This window comes from Aristolochia californica, unplaced genomic scaffold (assembly GCF_029961685.1).
Source record: "Aristolochia californica isolate CCGP_79_NKW_82.1479 unplaced genomic scaffold, dmAriCali1.0.hap1 SCAF_13, whole genome shotgun sequence".
In the NCBI taxonomy this organism is placed as follows: Eukaryota; Viridiplantae; Streptophyta; class Magnoliopsida; order Piperales; family Aristolochiaceae; genus Aristolochia; species Aristolochia californica.
In genome coordinates, this window is record NW_027181804.1 from 3567941 (window position 1) to 3581394 (window position 13454).

General features: G+C 36.4%; 2 protein-coding genes across 7 annotated transcripts; one reads left to right on the forward strand and one right to left on the reverse strand.

Moving 5' to 3' along the window:
• Positions 1-37: 37 nt before the first annotated feature.
• Positions 38-2756, reverse strand: LOC137947898 (cytochrome b5). 2 transcript variants are annotated; one of them, XM_068793733.1, is made up of 4 exons: positions 2621-2756; positions 2423-2511; positions 836-902; positions 38-447 (listed from the first exon to the last, which is right to left on the reverse strand). In XM_068793733.1, exons 2-4 carry the CDS (start codon positions 2507-2509, stop codon positions 197-199), a joined length of 405 nt encoding a protein of 134 aa, XP_068649834.1. In that variant the 5' UTR covers positions 2510-2511; positions 2621-2756; the 3' UTR covers positions 38-196. The 2 variants fall into 2 exon arrangements, with proteins under 2 accessions (XP_068649834.1, XP_068649833.1); XM_068793732.1 differs by having other exon boundaries at positions 2423-2522.
• A 6138-nt stretch (positions 2757-8894) lies between these two features.
• On the forward strand, positions 8895-13425 carry LOC137947896 (GDP-mannose transporter GONST3). Of its 5 annotated transcripts, XM_068793728.1 has the most exons (4): positions 8895-9221; positions 9364-9605; positions 10902-10955; positions 12127-13425. In XM_068793728.1, the coding sequence occupies exon 4, from the start codon at positions 12127-12129 to the stop codon at positions 13246-13248; it is 1122 nt and encodes a 373-aa protein (XP_068649829.1). In that variant the 5' UTR covers positions 8895-9221; positions 9364-9605; positions 10902-10955; the 3' UTR covers positions 13249-13425. The 5 variants fall into 5 exon arrangements, with proteins under 5 accessions (XP_068649829.1, XP_068649828.1, XP_068649827.1 ...); XM_068793727.1 differs by lacking the exon at positions 9364-9605 and having other exon boundaries at positions 8895-9017; positions 10902-10985; XM_068793726.1 differs by lacking the exon at positions 9364-9605 and having other exon boundaries at positions 8895-9017.
• The last annotated feature ends 29 nt before the right edge of the window (positions 13426-13454 follow it).

Here is a 13454-nt window from a genome sequence, read left to right on the forward strand (position 1 = left end):
ATGACGATTAATGTCATCAGAGAGGCTCCACCATGCATGAAATAAGAGAGTTCTTTATTAAGCAGCACGGCGCAGTTCAAAAAGAGGGCAAACATTCACAAAAGTTCTTTTTTGTAAAATATCGAGCGATACACGAACGCAGAAACATCTAATGGAGTCCAAGGAGACATGGAAAAGATTCATCAATCCATATAACCTATTCAGTTTTGGTCATGTAGCGAACAGCAAAGGCTAGGCCCAAAATCATAAGAGGCACAAGGAATTGCAAGATCTTTATGAGAAACTCGTTAGGTTTTGATGGAACGTGAGATGCGGTCTGCGGAGGAATGTAGTTACGTTTTAATGGGACAGTTGAGGTATCAATTTCACCAATGTAGTACTTATCCATCATATCTCGAGCAGTGTCGCTGTGTCCCACATCTTCAAAATCAGTAGTTGCATCTTTCCCTGCAAATATCAAATAGAGCTCATGAGCAGCTTGACATAAACTTGAGATACCACCAACTCATGACCCGTAGGAGATTCCAACCAAGGAGCAAGGAGATCCCAAAAAGCTTGGTTTTGCCTCCAAAAGTAAATCTACAATCCACTGTTTGATATTTCTTTGGTGTCATTGACATCAAAACTTGATTCAGTAGAGGTAGATCGTATTATAAACATAGAGATATGAGATGTCATTTCTAGTTTATCCATTTTTATTTGAAATTTTTCCTTGATTGCACAAAAATCAATGAGGCAGTCAGTAAAGAAAAACGTCTGTAAGATTCTCAAATACAATAAGTAGAAAGGATAACTGGGAAATGCCAGTAAATATGATGCAAATCAAATCTTTTACCAGTTGCAGCTAACAACACCTCGTCACCACCAGGATGATCTTCCATAAACGAGGTCAGATCGTACACCTGAGAGAAGGCAATTTCCAAAAACACAGTCAAGAGGCAATTAAAACATGTGAAACCACAGGCAACAGCATCAGACCAAAATTTTAACAAGAAATCTCAGTAGTTCAATTCAATCATCTCACAAAGTCAGCAGTTCCCTGCAACATCTCATGACTAACTTCATATGTTTGTTGATTGATTCATAGATAAATGAACACAGTGCTATTACTGATTAGCACGGACAACTGAGAAGAGCAAGTACAGAGAACCATTCTGCTCTGTATGGGGATTATTGCAAAATAAATTTATAACTTTACTGGTTAGTTACCTGAGTTTAAATGAGACATTCATCGGCTATAACCTTCAAATAGTACAAGACGCAAGTGAAAGCAATAATATATTTCACTAATAGAAAGACTCAGAGTGTTCTCAAGTCCGCCAACTCAGAAATTCCCTGAAGGTGTACATGACTTGAAATTTCAGATTTTGAACCATCCACGTGACATACGTTTTGTTTTCTTGTTTTTCTTACTCACTGTTCAGCCATAACAAGCCTGAAACGATTGACTTCTCACAAATCCTATAAAACCGTTCATTTGACAAACCAACAAAAGGAAAAGGAAAAAACTACTCCCCACTTTCCACTGACATACTGACATTAACAATCCACTCCAACTTACAGATGAAAGGTTTACTGGATCCAAATGCAACTAAGGTATTTCCTTAAATGCACCATTAACAAATAACATCAACCATCAGATGAAGAACAGACAAAAAATTATTGGTATAAGAGAAAATAAAAAACTTAAAAGTCGAGGGATTAAGTGTCATAATCAAATGCAAGTACTTTCAGGCACCTTTGGCACTGAAAACTTCTCTTATCATTCATGAATTGCTCCATCTTAAGGAAACATTGTCCGTGGTCATCCCCAGAATTCAGTGGACTAGAGCTGATCATCTAATGAGAAATAACATGTTTGCATGCAAAACTTCTTCAAGTTTTAAATTTTTTTAGCCACAACTCCAGTGGAAAATCTCAAACAAAACGATAAGAAGAAAAGGTAATATTCAACAGGTAAAGCGGGCCTTAGACGCCGATAAAATAATCTAAATTCTTTCATGCATAGCAACATATCTGGATGAGAGCTGGTACTTGACCTCTGCCAGCAACTGCAAAGTATATTAGCTTCATGAAAATAAATACAAAGTGTGTTTGATCACGTTAAGTCGCTAAGATGCTAATCATAGACAGCGATTACTTCGGCGGCGGAGGATATCCTCCGTTCCTTTTTCGCACCAGTTCCCTATCAAATCCTAAAAGCACAAGACTTCCAAAAAGGTCGTATACCCAAACAAACACAAGTAAGCTCTCTCATCAAAATATCAAGCCAACAAAAGCTAGTAAAATAAACGCTTCAGTTCTACCTCCAACACCCCACACATCAATCCTTGAATAAGAAATGTTCGACAAAAATTCAACACCAACGCACGAAAATAAGGAGAAATCATGCCACGCTTATAAGCAAAAACAAATATCACACCTTTCCGGAGATTATAAGCCAGCAATCCTTCGTCAGATTATGCTTCGCAACCTCGTCAAACACATAGATCTTGGGTTCGGCCGCCATGCCTGCAGAGGATCTACAGCAAAGGATCAAATTCGAACACTCAACCTAAAACAAAATTGGAAGAGAAGAAACAATCAGCAAACGGAGGATCATCAGTGACCCAATTCATACCCTCGAAAATCCTTCAGTTGATCGTATCGAGCACTCGTGACTTGACTCTGGGCAGTCTGGTTTACTGAAAAACCATTGTCCGCAATTGAATACAGAAAAATAGTAAAAATGGCCCTCCTTTTTCAGCGAGTCCCGCGCGTCCTGACCGTTGGGATGAATCTGAACGGTTGCCGCCGCGAATGACTAAGAAAAGGGCAGCAGCATGACGTGCTACACGTGTGCGTCAGCGTGAGGCATGGGTAAACTTATAAAATTATAATTTTTTTTTAAAATTATAAAATTTCAAGTGTGCTTGGTCATAATATTTGAGGTTGTTCCTCCTATTTATGGGCCAAGGGTGGGTTATTAAATCACCCACCTTTTTCACTTCTACTTTGATCTTCTCCATTTTTGTTACCATTGCTCATCTATGGAGATGTCACATGTTTTGTTACTTAGGAAGAATTTTCAGGGGAGTGACAGTGGGTTTGTGGTGCAACTAATGGGGTAATGAGTTTTCTCGGGATGTCATCATCTTCATTGCCACAAGAGCCTATCTCATTGTTGGAAGAATAGAAACAAGACAATTTTGTAATTATCGCTTTTGTGTTTTTAACTCTCTTCTACTTGTTTTTTTTTTCAAGTGTCGTTGATGGGAGATTTTTTTTTTTTTTTTCTGTTTTTGCTTCTACATAACAATGTTGGAATAACTTTTTCTATCAGTTTGATATAGCATTTAGCACTTTTGACTTATTTGGACGATCACTTCATTCAACTCTAGGCGTAGAAATATTAGAGTTCCTTGACTTTGTAACAAATGACAACTTTCCTTTTGGAGGACTCATTCTTTGCAGTTTTTGAAGAATCGTCTAAAGTAACATTTACTTCCATGACATCGATGTTGCAATTTTATTGTGCTTCTATTTCTACTTTTGAAGTCTCTTTATAAGACTTCAAGGAAAGCAAAGCAATAATTATATGTGTTAAAGTAGTATGAATTACATAAGCTGTAATTAAGTGAGTGAGTGACATTAGTTATAACTATGAGAATTTTTCAAGTTATTTTCTTTTTGTCATGTATTAGGGTTTCTACTCTGACTCTATAAATAAGACGTTGAAGATAAGGTGAAGCTCTCCAAACCTCTTTTGCTCTCTTCCTGCCTCATGTGCTGCTGGCCTTTCTCATCTAGTTTCTTCTTCTCCTACACCCTAGTTCTTCTAAGCATGAATCCTATAATCTAACATGGCATTAGATTAGAGATTCTAGGGTTGCAAATAAAGCTGCTCCAAAAGTGTTAAAGTGTGCAACTGAGGAGTCTTTTAATCATTGAAGGAAGCAAAGTACTAGATTTTTTCAAATTCTAGCAAGGTTTTAAATCGTGCTCTTTTCTACCCATATATGGCGGAATTTCGATTTTTTTGTAGGTCATCACTCCTCTATTGTTTAGCCATAAAATTAGTGCCAAAAATTCAGTGCTTCAATTTCTAAAACTCCTTTTTATTGCTCGCTTCAATCTCCTCTTGATGAATGTTAAGTCAATTTTTCAAATCAATAAACCATAAAGTAGAGTTTGAAGTTAATTGTTGAAGAAAGTTGTTTATTAAAACCAACCTTTAATCCCACTTTAAAGCTGTATTTTTCATGTGCTAATTTGTCAATTTTTTTCAGAATTGAATTATTGTTTAATTGCTAGTTTTGATTCATCTAAATTCAAGTTCAAATTATATGTGTTTTGCCGCATACATAACTTCAATTTTCATGTAGTTGTTCATCATCTATTCAGCCATACTTTGTGAATTGGTGTTAATTCTCGTTCTAAAATTTTATGCTTGTCTTGCTAATCTCTTGAGTTAATTATAAAATAAAATAATTCTTCTTCTTCCTCATCGTATGTTGATTTTTAGCAAACATGATCCCTTGAGAATCAATACAATTTCTCTCAAGGTTTGAGTAACTAATTTGGCCTCAATTTGTTAAACTTTTTTATTATTATTAAGGACCTTATTGGACATATAAACCAGCGACCTATGCATGTTGATGAACCTCTCTATCACAAGTGGTTTATGGAAGATACCTTAGTTATCAATTGGGTAATTAATAGAATGAAAGAACAAGTTGCAAACAATGTTGTTCGCATGGAAACAACTACGAAAATCTGGGACATATGTCTTGAATTATATTATACTCTTAACAATCTTCAAACTATTTATAACATAATTCAAGAAATATGCATGACAAAGCCTAGAGACGACCTTCGTGATTTTTTTTTCCAGATTCAAAGGTCTACTATATGAATGGAAGGTTGCCCAACCATATTCAATTGACGTAGCAACAGAAGAACAACAAAGAGAAGATCTGGTCTCAGCCATATGCCTTATAAATCTAAAACCTTATTTGGATGTTGCAAAGTCACATAGCTCTTTAATCAGACATGCTTTTAATGATGTATGTGCTACCATGCTCAGGATTCCAGTTAAGGGACCCTAAGCTCAACAAGAACAAGTAAAAAGTTCAACAATGTTCTCCCAAGGAAGAGGGAATAAGAAAAATGGAAGAGGAAGATGAAGAGGAGGAAAAGTATATGGTTGAGGGACATGAAGAAGTGTGGATGAGTACACTTCTAACTTCCCAACTTTGGTCACAAAAAAGTGTACCTTCTATGGTCTAAACATCCACCTGATTGACTAGTGTTGGAATTTACATGGTAAACAAGAGTTCTTCAAGGCTAATCAAGCTTCAAAAACTACCATAATAGCCTAACAAGAAGTTACTTCATATCATCCTAAATGAAAGAAAATTATAATTTATTCTAGAAATTTAAGAGCCCAATGGCTCCTTTGAGTGTTACTACAACTATGATTGCTACTATTGATATGTTCTCTTTTCTCTCATGTTCTAGTCCTTTATCTTGGATTATTGACTCTAGTAACTCTGAACACTTTATTGGTAAAATAGATAATATATCTTCCTGAACTCCTTGTACTATGGATCGGCTTGTATCCATTGGATGGGTCCCAAACAAAAGTTTAGGATACCGATACATCCACTTTATCTCTTTCTCTTTCACTTTCCAATATTTTATATGTGCCTCAATTCCCACTTAGATTATGTCTATTAGTGAATTAACCAAAAGGCTTAATTACTTTGTCATGTTTTTCCTTCTCATTGTGTTTTTAGGACATCAAGATGAAGCAGATGGTTGGCGGTGACCATGAGAGGAGGGCTTTACTTTATGGATACGATAATTCTTACAGTCATAGCAAGAATTGATAAAGAAGCCATACAATGACACAACAGGTTCGGTCATCTTTCTTTGTCAAGTTTGAAATCATTGGTTCCCTCTTTAAAATATCTTTCTCAGTTACCTTATGAGTTTGAGCTTCAGAAGCATCATCAAGTTGTTTTTCAACCCAAACAAAATAATATATTGTTTAGTTCTTTCTCTTTAGTTCAATCATATGTGTGGGGGCCTATTAATGTCCCAAATATTTCACAATTTAAGTACTTTGTGATTTTTGTGGGTGATCATACACGAGGTACTTGGTTATATTTGATGAAAGATAAATCTGACGTGTTTACTATCTTTAATTCCTTTTGTGACATGGTTAAAACATTGTTTCAAAAGAAAATCCAAATATTTAGGTTTGATAATGCCAAAGAGTATTTCCCTTCCCAATTTCAGAATTTATGTCAACAAAAAGACATCATCCAACAATTATCTTGTGGATATAGAATACAACAAAATTATGTCTCAGAAAGAAATAACATGCATCTTGTTAAAGTTGCACGAACACTTATGTTGTCCATGAATGTCCCTCATTTTTATTGGCCATATGCAGTCTTTGCTGCTTGTTTTTTAATAAATTGTATGCCTTCTAATATATTACATGATAATATACCATTCTCCAAGTTATTTCTCGAAGTTATTCTTTGACTCGTCTGTTTTTCCATTACCATTTCATGTATTTGGGTGAGTGTCCTTGTTTTAATAACTTGGGCCCTTACCAAAACAAGTTCAGCCCCATGGCTATCATGTGTATTTTGCTGGGATACTCAAAAAATCAAAAAAGTTTATTTTGTTATTCCTCTAGTCTCAAAAGAACTCATGTCTCTGTTGACATGACATTTTTTTTTAAGATTAACCATATATTTTTGCTAGCTTTATTCCCGTTTTATACCTTCTGTAGGAATGCCCAAGCTAGTTGTTTCATTGGATCACTAATATCTGTCTTATGGGGAGTCATCTTCAACATTAGAGACTACTCTCTCACCTCCGAGTAACCACTCACCTATGGAGTCTTTTAGATGCTTTTGAGGTAAACTCTCCTCCGTTTTCTTCTATTGTATTTGGCCCACCGTATGACACCAGACCAATTGCCCTCCATAAAAGAACATTAGATCACCATTACTAAACAACTATCTCTTACCCCATTGGTAATTATGTCTCCACACACCATCTATCAAAATCTTGTGTTTCATTCTTGGTTGTAGTGTCATCCACCTCCATTCCCCATTTATATGATGAAACATTACATGATCCAAGATGGAAGGTTGCCATGGATGAGGAGATCCAAGCCATGTATAACAATTATACTTGGGATTTGAACTCCCTTTCATTCACTAAAACTACAGTGGGCTTCAAATAGGTGTTTACCCTCAAATATAATCCTGACGGCACTATGGCTAAGACATAAAGTTAGATTGGATGCCAAAGGCCACATTCAGTCTCATGGTATAACTAATGATAAAAAAAATTCTCCTATAGCCAAAATGGATTTAGTACGAGTTCTTGTTTCTTTAGTGGCCAATTTTAAGTGGGTTATTTAGCAATTGGATGTTAAAAATACATTTATCAAAGTTGATCTATCAGAGGAGGTCTATATGAGTTACCACCAAGTTATGTGGTTGAGGGGGAGAAGACATGTCAACTAAATAAGGCAATTTATGGGTTGAAAGAACCCCCTCGTGGTTCGATAAATTTACTATAGTGGTTAGTCTACTTGGGTTCACACAATGTGAAAGTGCTCACTCTGTGTTTACAAAAGATCTGCAAAATGTATGATTCTCATATGTTGATGACATTATTATTATTGAGAATGACACTGAGAGTTTTTAGCAGACAAAAAATAATTTAAATAAAGAGTTTCAAACCAAATACCAAGAACTACTCAAATATTTTATGGGTGTAAAAGTTTTGCAATCCATTCAATGCATTATCTTAGCTCAAAGAAATTATGTTCTCAATTTGTTATAAGAAACTAGAATACTTGGATGTAAGCCCGTAGATATGCCGATGAAATCCATTGTTAAATCGTGTGTTGAATTTGGGGATACAATTGATGTTGGATGGTTTTAACAGTTGGAAAATTAATTTATCTCACAGTCACAAGACCTTATATGTCTTATTCCGTAAGTGTCATCAGTCAATTTATGCACCAATCTACAGTTTCATTGGATGACACTAGAGAGTGTACTCCGATATTTGAAGAAAAATCCAGGTCAATGGTTATGATATACATGTCATGGACATACTAATATCGAAGGTTTTGCATATGCAAGTTGGGTTCGTTCTCCTGATGATAGAAAACAACTTCCATTTATTGAACAACCGTGGAAGGTAATTTAGTCAATTGGGGAAGCAAAAAATAAAGTGTTGTGGCTAGGTCAAGTACCGAAGCAAAATATAGGGTTATGACTCATGCAGTAAGTGAGTTGTTATGGCTCAAATGTTTGATGACAAACTCGGTTTCAGACAACCGTGCATATGACAACTCCACCGTGACAATCAAGTAGCTATTCACATTGCTACCAACCCTATTTTTCATGAAAAAACTAAACACATTGAAATTAACTATCATTTTATTAAAAAAAAAATATAAGTAGGTGTTATATCCATGCGGTATGTATCTTCCAATAACCAGTTAGCTTATATTTTCATGAAAACTACCCATGCAAGTTCTAAGCAAGAAATCCTAGAATCTAACAATTTGTTTTGAAATCTTTATTGGGCATGGAGAAAGATATGAGAGTTAAAATCTCACTAGAGAATGTACCACATATTAAGTCATTAATTGACTAACTTTTTTGTGTCTTTCAAGCTTTTGTTGGTCATCTTTTTTATCCTTTCTTCCCTTGCGTATGTGACACCCTTTATTTATTTATTTTTTATGGAGATTTATATGATCAGCCTCATCTTAACCGTTGATTGGATTATGATCTCAGTAAAGTGGTCCAAATTTGGGCAAAATTTACATGCTTCGACTATCGTAACTTACGTACATTCTACCATGTTAACTCATCCCCTCTCCATCCTGTAAAACGTTGGGCTCGACCTAATTTGACCCCTCCCATCGACGCTGTTCTCCCGACACTGTCTTCCTCCTCTCAATGCCGTCTCTTACAGTCCTCGATCTACAGGTAATAATTCTCTCTCCCTCTCTCCTCCTCTACTCCTTCTCTCTCCTCTCTTCTCTCTTTTCTCTCTCGATGAGGCTGCTGATAATGTAGAACCGGTCTTGGATGACGAGGAGTCTCAAATAACAAAGATAGATCGAAAAGCATTTGTCCTTAATTGCCGAGAAGTACAGGTTCTTCACTGCGCTTTCGGCGGACTGGGGGCAGGTAGCTGAAACTAGCCGTTATTAACTCTGACGAACACTCGATTAAGTTTTTAAAAATTCTACATGCTTTCTCCCATCCGGACACCTCGGATATTCACTAGACTCACCAAAGACAAGTGTCTTTCTCTTCTTGAAAATTGCAGTAGCGTGAAAGAACTGAAGCAAATCCAGTGGTAGATCTTCAAGGCAGGTCTACACCACAACAAGGATGTTCTAAACAGGATGATGTCTTTCTGAAAAGACCCACAATTTGGATGTTTACGTTGTGCGGAAAAGATCTTTAGGACCTTCCAGAACCCATCCTTGTTCATATATAATTTGTTGATTAAAGCATTTACTAAATGGGTTGCATGAAAAGGACCCTTCAGCTGTTCGACAAGTTAAGGTGGGGTGGCCTTTCGTCTGATAATTTCACGTTTCCTTTTGTATTAAAGGCGATGGTTTACTTGAAGCTAGTTTCCGAAGGACAGAAGATCCATGGTTTAATTGTAAAACGTGGGATGGAATTCGATTTATATGGAAGGAACTCACTGATGGACATGCATTCTGAACTAGATTATGTTGAATACTTTAAGAAGTTGTTTGATGAAATGCCTGAGAGAGATTTAATATCTTGGAATGTAATGATCTCTGGGAATTTAAAGAAGCAATCGCAGTTTTCCTGCAGATGGAAAGGGAAGGGTTGGGATACGATGAAGGTACTTTAGTCAGCACTCTTTCTGCTTGATCTGCCATTGGAGATGTGGAGTTGGGCAAGCAAATCCACCATTATATGGACAAAAAACTGGAGTTTAGTATTGTTCTTGGGAATGCATTGCTTGATATGTAAACGAGTTTGGCTATGTTAGTCTGGCTCCTAGATTTTTTGAAGAGATGCCCATATGGTAATCACGACAGAACAGATTGTCCGAGATGTTCTTCAAAAGCATCTGTACGTCTGGCCAATTAACATCTAATGCAATTAATGGATTCTTTGAACATTAACTTTGGAAAGGGGTATGGCCTGCATCTGTATTTAGCATGCAAAAAAATATTTTTGTTACTCCATCTTCCATGTTCATTACAGCTTTGATTGGAATTATGTTGCTATAAGTTGTTTCTATGTTAGGTTTCAGTTATATTATGAATCAACTAACTTAACAAACAAAGATTAGAGGAAGGGAATCAAAACAGGGTCTTTTTCTTGTCTGTATATTATGGTTATCGAATTATATATGATAATCTCTTTGTTTCATGGGAAGCCTTGGGTTCTGCAAGAGCATATTCCTTGGCAGCTTCTCTTCTCTCAATATTGAATTGGCATTATACTTTCATGGTTTTAAATATTTTTCTTGTTCTTTTGACTACTTGAGGCAGGTGGAAGGTGATTTAGAGCTATGGTATTCTATTAGGAGGGCTCTCTCATGGCTTAGTATTTGTTGCTTCTACTTGCTCTCTTTCTGAGTTGTGCAATTATATCTATTTTTTTTAAAGTCTGTCAAGATTAAGTCTGGATACCTTCTTTTTTTTGTTCGATTCATGCTGTCATGAGAGATGGATTGTTTTGTTTCGTAATTGATATTTGATTGTAAAAGTAATAAATATTTGTGGAAGTGACCATGTGTTATCTTGTGTCCTCATCATTTCTTTAAAAAGGTAGTTTTTCTCATGACATTTTGTCATTCACATCTCGGGTGAACAGGTTTGTTAAAGCTGTAAATGCTGTTAGAGGGTTGCTGGAAATACAACATTGAAGGTGTGATTCCCTCCAATTTACGCTCATTTGGTAGACCTTTGACCTTATTGGCTGCTTTACCTTTTTTTTTTTATCTCTTTGTAATATCTTCTTCTGTATGAACTGTGGTGAGATGAATTACTAAATGGTCTGAAGGTCTTCAGCTGCTTCTATTGTCTCACTATTAACTGTTGTCTGCGAAGAATTTGTATTGCCTTGTCAACATGGATCTGTGCAAGAGTTCTGATCCATTTATACGTGGTCTAATGCAATACTATGTCCTCCAAGATTTTATCATCTCTTATATCTCATATTTATCTTGTCTTGGCATTCCTCTTTTATTTTTGTATATTATTTTATATTTGAAAGTTCTCTAAATTTGGGTGGGCAATGAAGTGGTTCATCTTTTTTTTTTTTTTAAACGATGATAATTTTATTTCAAAGAAAGGGAAGATACATCAAGGGAGACCTCCCCTAACAACAAGAGCAGAGATTTTCAAATGTACGATGACTAAATAAGCAAGATTGCTAAGTTTCCCTAAATCTACAAGTATCCAATTGAACTCCATTTATTAATTTCATCATCTAACCATTAAATTTTGTGAGGGGCTCTGTTTGTATTTTCTTTCTCATGTTTTACTCAGAGTGAGCTTGTTCCATACTGGAGAGCATTTTCTAAATTGATTGTTGTTTATATTAGTGAAGGGGTAAACACTTTTTTTTTCCAAGTTATCAGCCAATCATCTGCTATCAACCAAGGACCTTTACTGTCTTGAGAACCTCTAGCTAATAGTTGTCTGGGTCACTGCCACTTCTCATGCATTGCCAAGTAACTGGGTTCTTACAATGTATTTTATGTCTGAACCAAGCCAGGCAAGTGCCAGATTAACTGGGTCTATTCTCTTGTTAGACCAGTAACATCTTTCTAAATGTTTGTTTAAAAATAGTTATAAAAATATCTAAATTTGACATATGTATGCTCTTTCTTGTACTACTGGAAAAATTCTTGCATGGCATGCTGGATAATATTTTAGGCATGGTTCGACCAGATGTTTTAACAGTCTAAACAGTTCATGCAGCAGGTTGGCTGGCTTTTGGAAATAAAAGGTCTTTCAGTGTATAAGTAGAGCTAACCTTTGAAAAAGCTAGTTCACTTCAGTTCTTACATTGACAATAATGATTTTCTGCTCAGATGTCTAATGATGTGCACCCCCAAGAAGAGCCCCACCAGAGTATACATGTTGCTTCAACATGCCTGGAAAATCAATCATCCTGGTCCAACGCACTCAAAGGTCTGCTCCAACAAGCATCAGTATATGGAATAGCTGCTGGATACTGCATTTCGGCATCACTATTATCCATAATCAACAAATGGGCAGTCATGAAATTCCCTTATCCTGGTGCCTTAACTGCCTTACAGTACTTCACAAGTGCACTAGGAGTCTTAATCTGTGGATGGTTGAAGCTGGTAGAGCATGATCCATTTGATCTAAAGACACTTTGGAGATTTCTACCTGCAGCTATTATATTCTATCTCTCCCTCTTCACAAACAGTGAGCTTCTTCTTCATGCAAATGTTGACACGTTCATTGTATTCCGGTCTGTGGTTCCTCTATTTGTTGCTGTAGGAGAAACTGTCTTCTTAAAACAGCCATGGCCATCGACGAAGACGTGGCTTTCCCTTGCTACTATTTTTGGTGGTAGTGTGCTCTATGTCTTCACAGATTACCAGTTTACACTTGCAGCATACACTTGGGCATTAGCTTATCTCGTAAGCATGTCCGTGGATTTTGTATATATCAAGCATGTGGTGATGACTATAGGGCTCAACACGTGGGGTCTTGTGCTTTACAATAACTTGGAGGCACTTCTGCTTTTCCCTTTGGAGCTTCTGATAATGGGTGAGTTGAAGAAGATCAAACATGAAATTCAAGATGAATCAGACTGGTATTCCTTTGCTGTGGTTCTGCCAGTAGTATTATCTTGTCTGTTTGGTTTGGCAATTTCCTTTTTTGGATTCTCCTGTAGAAAGGCAATTTCCGCAACTGGTTTCACTGTGCTTGGTATTGTGAACAAGCTCTTGACCGTTGTCATAAATTTGTTTGTATGGGATAGGCATTCATCTTTGGTTGGGACCATTGGTCTTTTGATATGCATGTTCGGAGGGGTTCTTTATCAGCAGTCTACCAGTAAGCAAAAGGTCTCTACTACTGGTGGGGAAGGAAAAGTGGCTGATGAGGAACAGCAAAAGCTTTTAGAAATGGGTCCTAGCCAAAAGATCAATCCTACTGAAAAGCCTGCTACAGGTTCATGACTGGAAAATTCAATCTTTTTTTTTAGTTTCATGTTCTTTTCATTTTAAAGTCACATCCTGTATTCTTTGTAAGCATTCTAAACTGTAATCAGCAAATGAATCCAAAACAAGAGCTTTACATTCTTCTTCAAAATTTTGTACTGGGCTAGAATAGCCTCAACAGTGCCATTTCTATGATTTTATGGTCAGAATCATAACATTAAGCT